This window comes from Microcaecilia unicolor, chromosome 2 (genome assembly GCF_901765095.1).
Source record: "Microcaecilia unicolor chromosome 2, aMicUni1.1, whole genome shotgun sequence".
Classification (NCBI taxonomy): domain Eukaryota; kingdom Metazoa; phylum Chordata; class Amphibia; order Gymnophiona; family Siphonopidae; genus Microcaecilia; species Microcaecilia unicolor.
The window spans coordinates 343,534,423-343,548,479 of record NC_044032.1 but is presented as its reverse complement, the minus strand read 5'-3'; the positions used below and the strand labels follow the sequence as shown (position 1 = coordinate 343,548,479).

At 50.6% G+C, this 14,057-nt stretch overlaps 1 protein-coding gene across 1 annotated transcript in view; it reads left to right on the top strand.

The window, feature by feature from the left end:
* Positions 1 to 14,057, top strand: part of FBXO10 (F-box protein 10) — a 195,486-nt gene that overhangs the window by 112,739 nt on the left and 68,690 nt on the right. Inside the window, exons 6-7 of the mRNA XM_030192457.1 lie at positions 3,179 to 3,331; positions 6,590 to 6,865. Of these exons, the coding sequence (XP_030048317.1) occupies positions 3,179 to 3,331; positions 6,590 to 6,865 (429 nt within the window). The remainder of the gene's footprint in view (positions 1 to 3,178; positions 3,332 to 6,589; positions 6,866 to 14,057) is intronic.

Genomic DNA, 14,057 nt, shown 5'->3' with positions numbered 1-14,057 from the left:
GCCACAACACATACACGTGGCTACCCAGTCAGCAAAATCCAAAAACAAAGGATCGGGAGGGGGCAAGGGCGCTCATCAGGAGCGTCCTGTATGGACGGCCTTGCCCCCCCCCCCCCCCCCCGCTGCTCCCCACTTTCCGCCGCTCCCCCCCCCCCCCCCCCCGAAAAAGCAAAATGCTAGCTGCCCCGGTCCCCCTCCCTTCCTGTTCCTGTGTTCTGCAGAGCTAACTCCGCCTCCCGTCATTCTTTCGCACCGTGCCCCGCCCCCGCTGCCCCCCCTGAGGTCGACTACGCCGCTCCCCCCCTCCACCGAGACCCCCCTCCCTATTAACGACCCGAGCAGCGCCTCTCACCTCTTTCAGAAGCGCTGCACGGGCAGGAAGATCTATTGTGTTGGTTGTAGAGTCTCCATGACGTCTCTTCTAACCTGGCCCAGGCCCCGCCTCCTTCTGACGTGCAGCGCTTCTGAAAGAGGTGAGAGGCGCTGCTCGGGTCGTTAATAGGGAGGGGGGTCTCGGTGGAGGGGGGGAGCGGTGTAGTCGACCTCAGGGGGGGCAACGGGGGCGGGGCACGGTGCGAAAGAATGACGGGAGGCGGAGTTATCTCTGCAGAACACAGGAACAGGAAGGGAGGGGGACCGGGGCAGCTAGCATTTTGCTTTTTCGGGGGGGGGGGGCGCGGCGGAAAGTGGGGAGCAGCGGGGGGGGGGCAAGGCCGTCTATACAGGACGCTCCTGATGAGCGCCCTTGCCCCCTCCCGATCCTTTTTTTATTTTTTATTTTTATGTGTTTTCTGACGTCCTTTGGACCAATCACAGCGCTTTTAGCTCTGCTAATGCGCTGGGATTGGCTCAAAGTTTGTTTATTTTTTCACTTAATGATTTTTCCTGGCACAGAGCTGTCCTAACGAGAGGTCCAGACCTCTCGTTAGATTTCCTGCCTTTTTCCTGCGTAAAGTCAATCGGAAAAGGTTAGTGCATGTCGTTTCAATGGGGTTTTCACACTAATTGCTCATCTCCATTCCGTTTTCGTTAGCTGCTGGCTTCCTCGGTAAAAGCCCTTTGATGCATGCAACGGATCAAATTTTCCTCGTTGGAGGGTCATTAAAGGCTCATTTAGCTTTAGTGCATCTGCCTCTTAATCCACTAATTAATGTCCTGTTTTGCCGTCAAATGGAAATGTCATGCTGACCTAATAGTTTGTTCTTTCTGGTTTTGAACATCAGAGTGTTTTAATCTTCCAGGTTTACTCTGGCTAGATCAAAGCTTATTTAGATTTTTATGCCAGGGCATATTTGGCTTAATTTTTTTGCAGCTTGCCCCAGGAAACTAGAGGGGGAGGACGTTCAATGACAAAGTAGAAAGGAGTACAGCACACTTATACAGATGCATTTTTTTATTTTTTCCAACCGAATGGAAGTTGGAAAGAATTAAATTAAAGCTGGTCAATATTCAAAATGATTTAACCAGCCAGAAATGCCTCTGACTGGTTACATCGCTTGTTCAGGGTTATCCCCCAATTTTCAGTGGCTGTTAACTGGTTATTGCCACTGAAAATTGGCGATTAGCACCTAAGTGAAAGCCGGCTATTTTGGGGATGTTCCGGGGTGGAGTCGGCACTTGTCCGGTTTAGTGCCAATATTCGGCACTTAACCAGCCAGGGTAACCACATAAAAAAACAGTCCTATATTTATTTGGCCGGTTGAGTTCTGAATATTGACTGAACTGGCTATGTGTTAGCTGGTGCCGTGAAAAACTGGATATTTGATGCCAAGGCCTGGACATGGCCCAGCATTGAATATCCAGGAATAACGCTGGCAGGGTCAGCAGAACGCTCACCACCACCAGCTGAATATTGACCCCCAAGGTATCTCGATTGTCTGGGGGCAAATAACTCTCTGAAAATGTAACAGAATGACATGAATCTTGGCATGGGGAAAAGCCTGGTGAAGAGGCACATCAAGTTTGAAAATTAGCCAGATTGGAGGGCTTAGAGAAATAAGCCCAGTACATTTCTGTGAGAAAGTAGTTCTAGCTTCTGCAGTATTACTTATTTCTAATTCCCTCTCCCCATTCTCTATTCTCACTACCCCAAAAAGTACCCCCTTTCAGCAACTTCCCTTGCACCTCCAAAACTGCCCCGCCTCCCAAAACTACCCCTGCAACTCCTCTAGCACCTCCTGAACAGTTCCACCCTCTAAAACTACCCTCCCACCACCCCACAAACTACCTTTTCACCCCGGTACTATCTACGGCAACTGCCTCACTATCCAAAAACTGCTCTGGCCATCCAAAACTAACCCCAGCACCTCACACTGTCCTGATCCCCAAAACTACTGTTACAACTGCCCCACCACTCCATCAGCTGCCTGACCCCCGGAAAGTGTCATTTGCAACTTCCCTAACCCGTACAAACCTATCCCGTTGCAAGAGCCTCACCCCCAAAACTACCTACCTGCAACTACCACATCACCCCCACAACTGCCTCGCTACCCCAAAAATGCTCCAATCCCCCTGCAAAGGCCCCACCACCCCACAAAGTTCCCTGATCCTAAAACAGGGCTCCTCCATTTAGCTGCCCAGTATGTGGGGTAACAGCCTATTCTGTATGGACACTTGAGCACCCAAGTGTCCTAATTGAATACTAGTGTACACTTGGTTGCCCAGTAATAGTGAACCTTTAGTCCCCCCTCCCCCTTGTACATCTGCCATAGACCTGGAGTAAATGGGAGCACTTAAATATAGCAGGCACGTGGGCAACTTACAGCATTCTGTAAGTTACCCTCCTCAATGTCTGCCCTGCTTCTGCTCCACCCATGTGAACAAATATACACTTAGCCATTTGAGTGCCTATTTGTAGAATATCACTTCAGTGCCCAAATGATATTTTCTCAGGTAAGTGTACACTTAGGGTCAGTATTCTGTACATTTAAGTGCATTGTTGGCACATAAATATAACCGTCTTGTTATAGTATTGCCCTTTATCTGTATAGGGGCCAAAATGATATATAGCAACTGGTGAACATATAACTTTCTTAAAATACAAGTCCATAAGTTACCAATATTAAAACATTTATATTTATGCAAATATTCAGAGTGATAGAGCAATTACATTTTTTTTAAATGAGCAGATTGAATGATTTAATTATTTAACATTTTTTGTCTGATTTCCTGCTTTCAGAGAATGTTATTCGTGAGAATCAGTGGGGTGGTGTCGATGTCCGTCGCGGAGGTGACCCTGTTCTCAGGAGTAACCTCATCTGCTGTGGGTACTCGGATGGAGTGGTTGTTGGGGAACGAGGGAAAGGACTTATTGAAGGAAATACTATTTATGGTAAGAAAACAAAATTCCAAAAATGTAACAAACATTATTCAGGTTTATCAGTTTTATTCTGATTTGTTGTTGCCGTTCTTCTAGGCTGGTACACTTTTAGACGTACGTTTTTTTGTCACAGTGCTGACAGCCTCAGCATGATCTTATAGGTAGTGTACCATACCTCCTGCTTGCCACTCCAGCTCTCCCTCCTGACTCTACAACAACTTCACAGCATTGTAGGAAGAGAGAAGCTGGAACAGGGAGCACACACAGCAGCAGTGAAAGGCAAAGAAGAGACTTGACTGCCTTCTCCAGCCCCTCTTCTGTTTTCCCCAGGCTTTTCTTTGCTGTTTATGGCCCAGCGTTGCTCCTCTTTCACCCCTACTTCCTCATCCAGAGATATATCTCCAGTCCATAGATGTTTGTAGTACCCGAAGATTGGAGGGTGGCCAATGTAACGCCGATTTTTTTAAAGGGTTCCAGGGGTGATCAAGGAAATTACAGACCGGTAAGCCTGACGTAAGTGCTGGGCAAACTAGTGGAAACTATTATAAAGAATAAAATTACAGAATACATAAATAAACATGGTTTCATGGGACAGAGTCAGCATGGATTCAGCCAAGGGAAGTCTTGCCTCACTAGTTTGCTTCATTTCTTTGACAGTGTGAATAAACATATGGATAAAGGTGAACTGGCTGATGTAGTTTATCTAGATTTTCAGAAAGCTTTTGACAAAGTTTCTCATGAGAGATTCCTGAGAAAATTAGTCATGGGATAGGAAGCAATGTTCTGTTGTGGATTAGTTATTGGACAGAAAACAGAGGGTAGGGTTAAATGGCCATTTTTCTCAATGGAGGAGGGTGAATAGTGGAGTACCACAGGGATCTGTACTGGTATCAGTGCTATTTAGCATATTTATGTTTAAATCTTTTTATTGCAGTAAAAACACAGAATGCAGCGGAACAAAAAAATATCAACTGAACAGTCAAACAGACTGGAGGGGGCTTGGTATCTTATAGCCCCCCATACTATTCACAATCCTTCATAAATCTCCCTCCCGACTCCCCCCCCCCCCCCCAACCCATTTCCACCCTATCCTATAGTAAGTGCACTAAATGGTAGTGTAAAATTCGTACAGAATACATAATAATATAAAACCTTAGGGGGTACCAGCTTCAAGATCAAGCTCCTCACTGTAGGCGAGAGAGACTGGATATACGTGTCCCAAGTGGACAGATATTTATTTCTCTCTTTGCAGAAGTGCTGGCCTCCCATAAGGCCAGATGATGTATCTGAGGGGGGCTCAGGATTAACCAAGCACATAATATGCATTTCTTTCCGACAACCAGGAACTTCCGGAGGAGCACTCTTCTATCTTTCTCCACAATCCCCAGTCCCCATGACATATCAAACAAAATAACATCTACTGTTAATTTGACCTGCTGGAGTAATAAGATGCCCAAATACAGTGCAATTTCTGACCAAAAATGTTGTATGCATGTGTGTACTGCTATGGGTTTACAGCCTACTTTACTGACACAGACTACTCAGTAATAACTGTGGATTCTTTTGGATTCATATTAGGTAAATGAGGTTCTAAATTCTATACAATGATTAAGATAGATACAATGATTAGCTATATAACTGAAAAGAATCAATACCTATAAACAGTCATTACATCACTGGTCCTTACATCATCCAGGCTCTTATCAGCTGGGGGGCGCCTGTTCACAGCGAAAGCCAGGAGTTTCTTTGACCAGGAAATATGGTTCTATGCGCTGCATCCACCCATAGATGAGCTTCCCCATTTCACTGACAGAAACTCCCTTTTTTATTAGGCTGTTCAGAGCTAAGGAAAATTACAGAATGCTTGAGAATTTCTCTATTTAGGTAAACAAACCATACTGTGGGAATGTGGTCACATGTTTCCCAGCCCAGGTGGCCAGTCTGAACTCGAAAAGAGGCTCCATCTCTCCTTTCACATACCAAATTAATTAGAGTTGTGTCTTCTACATTCCAACTTATTTTCACACAATCAAAGTTAAACAATCATTTTTAAGCAGAATTACTTCTAATCACAAATACAGACCCCGAGTGCACTTGTTGGTCAAGGCAGATAGAGTTGAAAAGCAATCTCTAAAATCCTTTTTATTACAATGTGCAATTCCAGAAATTATTATAAAAACTATTGTCACCTTGGTGACATCTAACGCAGATCGGGGAGGACAACCTCTCTGCCCTGTACATCTGCTGCTGGGTGAAATATGCCCTATGGAGCACACGCAGTGCACATTCCCACAAATCTGCTCCCCATATCAATCAGGTTATTCTTTTAATAGTGTCAGCCACATTGTACTCTAACCTCAGTTTCCTCAAATCTGCCTCCCACCATGCTTTCACTGTCATAAAGTCCTTACCTCCTCCCTATGCCTAAACTATTTTAAAGAGACCAGAAATAGTAAAGTGTTCTGCAGCCACTGATGAAAAATATCCCCTTAATTTTTCCCTCAGCTTCAATGTTTAAGTATTGGGGTCCAGAGAGTTAACGTAATGCTTAAGCTGACAAAAAGTAAATTGATTGCCTCACTTCACTTCCCCCCATTGACAAAAGTTCTCAAAGGCATCCGCGTTCTATCCCCAGTAAGAACATCCTCCACCACAGTATCACCTCAAGTTTCCCAATGAACAAAAGTATTGTTATCTAATCCTGGCGGAAATTGTATATTCCCACGTATTGGCAAATGGTCAGTTTCCATGGGAGCATTACCTACCCATTGTGTTAGTGTAGTCCAGGTGTCTTTTAGTTTCTGAAATAGTATGCCCCTCCCCAACGAGTAGGGAAGGAGATGAGGAGGGACCTGTAGAAGGGACCGAATATTATACAGAGTAAAGAGCAGTTGTTCATATGTTCGGTCTAACAGCCAGTCTCCCAGATGGTGCAGAAGACAAACGTAATTATATAGTTGCAAATTTGGCAGACCCAATCCTCTATCCTGCAGTTGCCATACCAGTATGGTAAGCGCAATTTTGCTTTTTCCCTCCTCAACAGGTCACAAGTCTGTCCACTTGCAAAAGGTCTTTCTTAAGGAGGCAAATGGGTAAAATTTGGAGCACATATAACCACTTTGCCAGTGGGACCTGATGGAAACCAGTGGAAGCCAGTGCTGTGCATTACCAGGGCTAAAATATTTTAGGATTTTAAAAGGGGTTAGTGCTTCCCATCCATCACATATCTTATGTAAAACCATATAAATGCACTGGTTTGTTTTCCCTTAGGTAACAAAGGCTGTGGTGTGTGGATTATGTCATCCAGCCTCCCTCATATCACAAGCAACCAAATTGGTCACAACAGTATCTATGGGGTCGCCGTCTTTTGCCGCAAGGATGATGCAAATGATTACCTTGCTAACCAAGGGAACAATGAAAACTTCAATGACGAAGGAGAAGCTGCCAACTGGGAAAATGATTTGGACAGTGAAGATGATCGTTTCACTTCCAGGAGGCCCATTAATGTGACACTAATAGAGTCCAACAGCATCAACCACAATGGAGGTGAGTGTATTCCCTGAGTCTCCAGGGCTGTGGTCCCCGCTGCATGTAATCAAGTAACAAGATACACTGTGCAAAATATGTTTTTTACGCTACCATATTCTTGCAGTAATTCGCAAGTGCATTAATGGTTAAGTACCCAAAAGCACTTAAACATTTAGCAGTGGCCATTAAGTACTTAAGGGCATAGGAGCCAATTTTCAAAATTATTGGGGGTGCTAAGCCCAATGGAAATAACCCCTCCCTGGACACATAGAAGGAATTTTTTCAATATTGGGGGTGCTCAAGCACCCACAGAGTCGGCTCTTATGCAAATTAAGGGGTCCTTTTACTAAGCCATGGTAAAAAGTGGCCTGCAGTAGAGTGGGCCTGTGTTTTTGGTGCTCGCTGGGCCATTTTCTGCCATGGCTGGGGAAAAAAGGCTTTTTTAATGGGGGCAGTAAGTGGCAGTGCACTAAAATTAAAAGTAGCGTGTGGCTGTTTACTGCCTGAGCCCTTACTGCCACCCATTGACCGAGCAGTAAGGGCTCTCATGCTACACGCACGGTACTCGTGCAGAGTGCACCAGTGTGGCTGGGCTGCTGATTACTGCCGTGAATGCTCCCTGTAGTAGAAAATAGAAAAATATTTTCTACTGTGGTAATCAGCGCACGCCAACTTCAAAATTACCGCTGGGTGGGCATGCTAACTGGGTGATAGTGACAGTTTGGCATGTGCTACACGTGCGGTAGCCCTACCGCTGCTTTGTAAAAGTGCCCCTAAGTGCTGTATCCTTGAATTTTCAGTGCCATTATGAGGGGAATTTTATAGTGGATCACACAGGTTGAGAGGGGAACTGCAGAACCCTCCCCACCTTCCGATCCCCTCCTCCCCCTTGCACCTTCTTTTCTTTATATAATAGGCTCCAAATAGATGCTTTCTTGGTGCTTAAAAATAGGTGCCCCTTTGTAGAGCAGCCCTCATAGTGTTGCTGAAACTTCATAGAGGTGGCACTGGTACTCTATAAAGGGTAATAGTGCTGGAGCAGAGTTGAGGGTGTTTCACCTAACTGTACAGATATGCAGCCACTATCTGTATAGCACAGTTGTGAAATTTAGGACAGCATAAAGTCTGTCATAGCAGATGACTTACAGTTCAACAGCCATAAATTCATTACTGCTGACTATATATGTATAGAGAGTAATTTTGTAAAGGTATTTTCTCCGAGGACAAGCAGGCTGCTTGTTCTCACGACTGGGTGACGTCCGCGGCAGCCCCCACCAACCGGAAAAAGCTTCACGGGACGGTCGGCACGCAGGGCACGCCCACCGCGCATGCGCGGCCGTCTTCCCGCCCGTGCGCGACTGCTCCCGCCAGTTCCTTTTTTTCCGCGTCTGGAGAGAGTCGTGCTTTGCCGCTCTCTCTGTTTTCAGCCGCCGGAAAGTCGATCGCGTTTACGCGGATTGTTGTTTTTTTCTATTTAGTTTTGTTACCGCCCGGTTTCTTTTTTGAAAAAAAAAAAAAAACCTGAGCGTGTGGAGCACGCGCTCCCTTTTTCCCTCGTTTCCAGCGGGGACGCCGCGTTGCGGCCTAGTGGCCGCACGGTCGTTTTCTTTTTTCGAGGTGTGATTTTCGCCACCATTGACGACTTTGACTTCGCCGACGCGATTTTTCCGTCGATGTCCTCGAAGGTCCCGAGTGGATTTAAAAAGTGTGGTCGCTGCGGCCGGCCGATCTCGCAGACCGACACCCACGCTTGGTGCCTCCAGTGCCTCGGGCCGGAGCACAATATCAAGTCGTGTTCCCTGTGTCTCGGTCTCCGGAAACGGACTCAGGTTGCGAGGCAAGTTCTGCGGGACCGTCTTTTTGGAACTTGCGCCGGCCCCTCGACGTCGACCTCGACGGCATCGGTATCGACGCCCGGTCCTTCGGTACCGGTATCGATGCCCGAGACATCGGCACCGATGGCATCGACCCCAGGAGAACAGGTCCCGTCGGCCCGCCGGTCCGCCGGCGAGGGTGGAGGTGAGCGGCCGCGTGGGCAGTCGGCCCGGTCACTCCCTCAGCCCGTGGTCCACGGGACCGAACCCTGTCTGACCCGGCTCCTCGAGACCGAGGGGGATCGTCCTCCTCCTCCTCCATACCTCCCGGCGCCGGTGACGCGTATCGAAAGAAGGACAAGAAGCGTCGTCACCGGTCGCCCTCGGTGCATCCGGACATCGGAGAGGAGGCGACGCCGAAGCGTCATCGTCGAGAGGAGAGGTCCCCGTCGGTTGTGGAAGTACCGACGCGTCAGGGTTCCGGCACCTCGGTGCCGTCTCCTGGCCCCCATCAGCTTCTGGCACCGACACCCCTACCGGCCCCACCGCCTTTCCCGGCAGCGGGCCTGGACGAGTGCCTCAGAGCCATCCTTCCGGGGATCCTGGAAGGGCTGATGCGCCAGGCTGTGCCGGCGCCGTGGGTGCTTGCGCCCTCGGCGCCAATGTCTGTGGCGCCGGCGAGCTCTAGCCCGGCGCCGGGGCCGTCGACACCGCCGCCGCTTGCGGCACCGGTCTCGACCGCCACGCAGGTGGAGTCCCCGTCGACATCGATGGAGGGAGCTCCGTCCCCGCTGACGCGGGAGTCCACCGCTCGACGACACCGAGACCTCGGTGCCTCGACGTCGAGCCGGGCCCGGTTCAGGACTCAGCTACATGAGCTTATGTCCAATACCGAGGATGAGGCCTCGTGGGGGGAAGAGGAGGACCCTAGATATTTCTCCTCAGAGGAGTCTACGGGCCTTCCCTCGGACCCCACGCCTTCACCGGAGAGGAAGCTCTCACCTCCTGAGAGTCTCTCCTTTGCCTCCTTTGTGCGGGATATGTCTATTAGCATTCCCTTTCCCGTGGTCTCTGTGGAAGAGCCGAGGGCCGAGATGCTCGAGGTCCTCGACTATCCATCACCACCTAGAGAGTCCTCCACGGTGCCGCTGCACAATGTCCTCAAGGAGACACTGCTTCGGAACTGGGTGCGACCGTTAACTAACCCCACCATTCCCAAGAAAGCAGAGTCGCAGTACAGGATCCACTCTGACCCAGAGTTAATGCGGCCCCAACTGCCCCATGACTCTGCGGTCGTGGATTCTGCTCTCAAGAGGGCACGGAGTTCGAGGGATACCGCCTCGGCGTCCCCGGGGCGGGAGTCTTGCACTCTGGACTCGTTTGGGAGGAAGGCCTACCAATCCTCCATGCTCGTGACCCGCATCCAGTCATACCTGCTCTATATGAGCATCCACATGCGGACCAATGTGCAACAACTGGCGGACCTGGTCGATAAGCTCCCGCCGGAGCAGTCCAGGCCTTATCAGGAGGTGGTCAGGCAGCTGAAGGCGTGCAGAAAGTTCCTGTCCAGGGGTATCTATGACACCTGTGACGTGGCATCTCGTGCTGCGGCCCAAGGTATAGTGATGCGCAGGCTCTCATGGCTACGTGCCTCTGACCTGGACAACCGCACCCAGCAGAGACTGGCCGACGTCCCTTGCCGGGGGGATAACATTTTTGGCGAGAAGGTCGAGCAGATGGTGGACCAACTGCATCAGCGGGAAACCGCCCTCGACAAGCTCTCCCACCGGGCGCCTTCAGCATCCACCTCAGCAGGTGGACGTTTTTCCCGGGCCCGGCAGGCTGCACCCTATTCTTTTGCAAAGCGTAGGTTCAACCAGCCGGCCCGAAGGCCTCGTCAGGCACAGGGACAGCCCCAGCGCGCTCGTTCTCGTCAACAGCGTGCGCCTAAGCAGCCCCCTGCGCCTCCACAGCAAAAGCCGGGGACGGGCTTTTGACTGGATCCACGGGAACATAGCTGCCCTCAAAGTGTCCGTACCGGACGATCTGCCGGTCGGGGGGAGGTTAACATTTTTTCACCAAAGGTGGCCTCTCATAACCTCCGACCAGTGGGTTCTCCAAATAGTGCGGTGCGGATACGCCCTGAATTTGGCCTCCCTGCCACCAAATTGTCCTCCGGGAGCTCAATCCTTCAGCTCCCATCACAAGCAGGTACTTGCAGAGGAACTCTCCGCCCTTCTCAGCGCCAATGCGGTCGAGCCCGTACCACCCGGGCAGGAAGGGCAGGGATTCTATTCCAGGTACTTCCTTGTGGAAAAGAAAACAGGGGGGATGCGTCCCATCCTAGACCTGAGAGGCCTGAACAAATTCCTGGTCAAAGAAAAGTTCAGGATGCTTTCCTTGGGCACCCTTTTGCCAATGATTCAGAAAAACGATTGGCTATGTTCCCTGGATTTGAAGGATGCATACACTCACATCCCGATACTGCCAGCTCACAGACAGTATCTCAGATTCCGCCTGGGAGCACGGCACTTTCAGTATTGTGTGCTGCCCTTTGGGCTCGCCTCTGCCCCACGGGTGTTTACAAAGTGCCTCGTGGTGGTAGCGGCATACCTTCGCAAGCTGGGAGTGCACGTGTTCCCATATCTCGACGATTGGCTGGTCAAGAACACCTCGGAGGCAGGAGCCCTCCGGTCCATGCAGTGCACTACTCAACTCCTGGAGCTGCTGGGGTTTGTGATAAATTACCCAAAGTCCCATCTCCAGCCAACCCAGTCTCTGGAATTCATAGGAGCTCTGCTGAATACCCAGACGGCTCAGGCCTTCCTTCCCGAAGCGAGGGCCAACAACCTCCTGTCCCTGGCTTCGCAGACCAGAGCGTCTCAGCAGGTCACAGCTCGGCAGATGTTGAGACTTCTGGGTCATATGGCCTCCACAGTTCATGTGACTCCCATGGCTCGCCTTCACATGAGATCTGCTCAATGGACCCTAGCTTCCCAGTGGTTTCAGGCCACCGGGAATCTAGAAGATGTCATCCGCCTCTCCACCAGTTGCCGCACTTCACTGCTCTGGTGGACCATCCGGACCAATTTGACCCTGGGACGTCCATTCCAAATTCCGCAGCCCACGAAAGTGCTGACGACGGATGCATCTCGCCTGGGGTGGGGAGCTCATGTCGATGGGCTTCACACCCAGGGTCTGTGGTCCCTCCAGGAAAAGGATCTGCAGATCAACCTCCTGGAGCTCCGAGCGATCTGGAACGCACTGAAGGCTTTCAGAGATCGGCTGTCCTGCCAAATTATCCAAATTCGGACAGACAATCAGGTTGCAATGTATTACGTCAACAAGCAGGGGGGCACCGGATCTCGCCCCCTGTGTCAGGAAGCCGTCGGGATGTGGCGTTGGGCGTGCCGGTTCGGCATGCTTCTCCAAGCCACGTACCTGGCAGGCGTAAACAACAGTCTGGCCGACAGACTGAGCAGAGTCATGCAACCGCACGAGTGGTCGCTCCATTCCAGAGTGGTACGCAAGATCTTCCGAGAGTGGGGCACCCCCTCGGTGGACCTTTTCGCCTCTCGGACCAACCACAAGCTGCCTCTGTTCTGTTCCAGACTTCAGACACACGGCAGGCTAGCGTCAGATGCCTTTCTCCTTCATTGGGGGACCGGCCTCCTGTATGCTTATCCTCCCATACCTTTGGTGGGGAAGACCTTACTGAAGCTCAAGCAAGACCGCGGCACCATGATTCTGATCGCGCCATTTTGGCCCCGTCAGATCTGGTTCCCTCTTCTTCTGGAGTTGTCCTCAGAAGAACCGTGGAGATTGGAGTGTTTTCCGACTCTCATCTCGCAGAACGACGGAGCGTTGCTGCACCCCAACCTTCAATCCCTGGCTCTCACGGCCTGGATGTTGAGGGCGTAGACTTCGCTGCGTTGGGTCTGTCTGAGGGTGTCTCCCGTGTCTTGCTTGCCTCTAGGAAGGATTCCACTAAAAAGAGTTACTTTTTCAAGTGGAGGAGGTTTGTCGTTTGGTGTGAGAGCAAGGCCCTAGCACCTCGTTCTTGCCCTGCACAGAACCTGCTTGAATACCTTCTGCACTTATCAGAGTCTGGCCTTAAGACCAACTCAGTAAGGAATCACCTTAGTGCGATTAGTGCTTACCATTATCGTGTGGAAGGTAAAGCCATCTCTGGAGAGCCTTTAGTCGTTCGGTTCATGAGAGGCTTGCTTTTGTCAAAGCCCCCGATCAAGCCTCCTACAGTGTCATGGGATCTCAACGTCGTCCTCACCCAGCTGATGAAACCTCCTTTTGAGCCACTGAATACCTGCCATCTGAAGTACTTGACCTGGAAGGTCATTTTCTTGGTGGCAGTCACTTCAGCTCGTAGGGTCAGTGAGCTTCAAGCCCTGGTAGCTCATGCTCCATATACCAAATTTCATCACAACAGAGTAGTGCTCCGCACCCACCCAAAGTTCCTGCTGAAGGTGGTGTCGGAGTTCCATCTTAACCAGTCAATTGTCTTGCCAACATTCTTCCCCAGGCCGCATACCCGCCCTGCTGAACGTCAGTTGCACACATTGGACTGCAAGAGAGCATTGGCCTTCTACTTGGAGCGGACACAACCCCACAGACAGTCCGCCCAATTGTTTATTTCTTTCGACCCTAACAGGCTAGGGGTCGCTGTCGGGAAACGCACCATCTCCAATTGGCTAGCAGATTGCATTTCCTTCACTTACGCCCAGGCTGGGCTGGCTCTTGAGGGTCATGTCACGGCTCATAGTGTTAGAGCCATGGCAGCGTCGGTGGCCCACTTGAAGTCAGCCACTATTGAAGAGATTTGCAAGGCTGCGACGTGGTCATCTGTCCACACATTCACATCACATTACTGCCTCCAGCAGGATACCCGACGCGACAGTCGGTTCGGGCAGTCGGTGCTGCAGAATCTGTTTGGGGTGTAAATCCAACTCCACCCTCCAGGACCCGAATTTATTCTGGTCAGGCTGCACTCTCAGTTAGTTGTTCTTCGTAGGTCAATTTTCTGTTGTACCCTCGCCGTTGCGAGGTTCAATTGACCTGGGTTCTTGTTTTGAGTGAGCCTGAGAGCTAGGGATACCCCAGTCGTGAGAACAAGCAGCCTGCTTGTCCTCGGAGAAAGTGAATGATACATACCTGTAGCAGGTGTTCTCCGAGGACAGCAGGCTGATTGTTCTCACCTACCCTCCCTCCTCCCCTTTGGAGTTGTGTGTTTCATCTTTTTGCTAGTCATTCAACTGGCGGGAGCGGTCGCGCACGGGCGGGAAGACGGCCGCGCATGCGCGGTGGGCGTGCCCTGCGTGCCGACCGTCCCGCGAAGCTTTTTCCGGTTGGTGGGGGCTGCCGCGGACGTCACCCAGTCG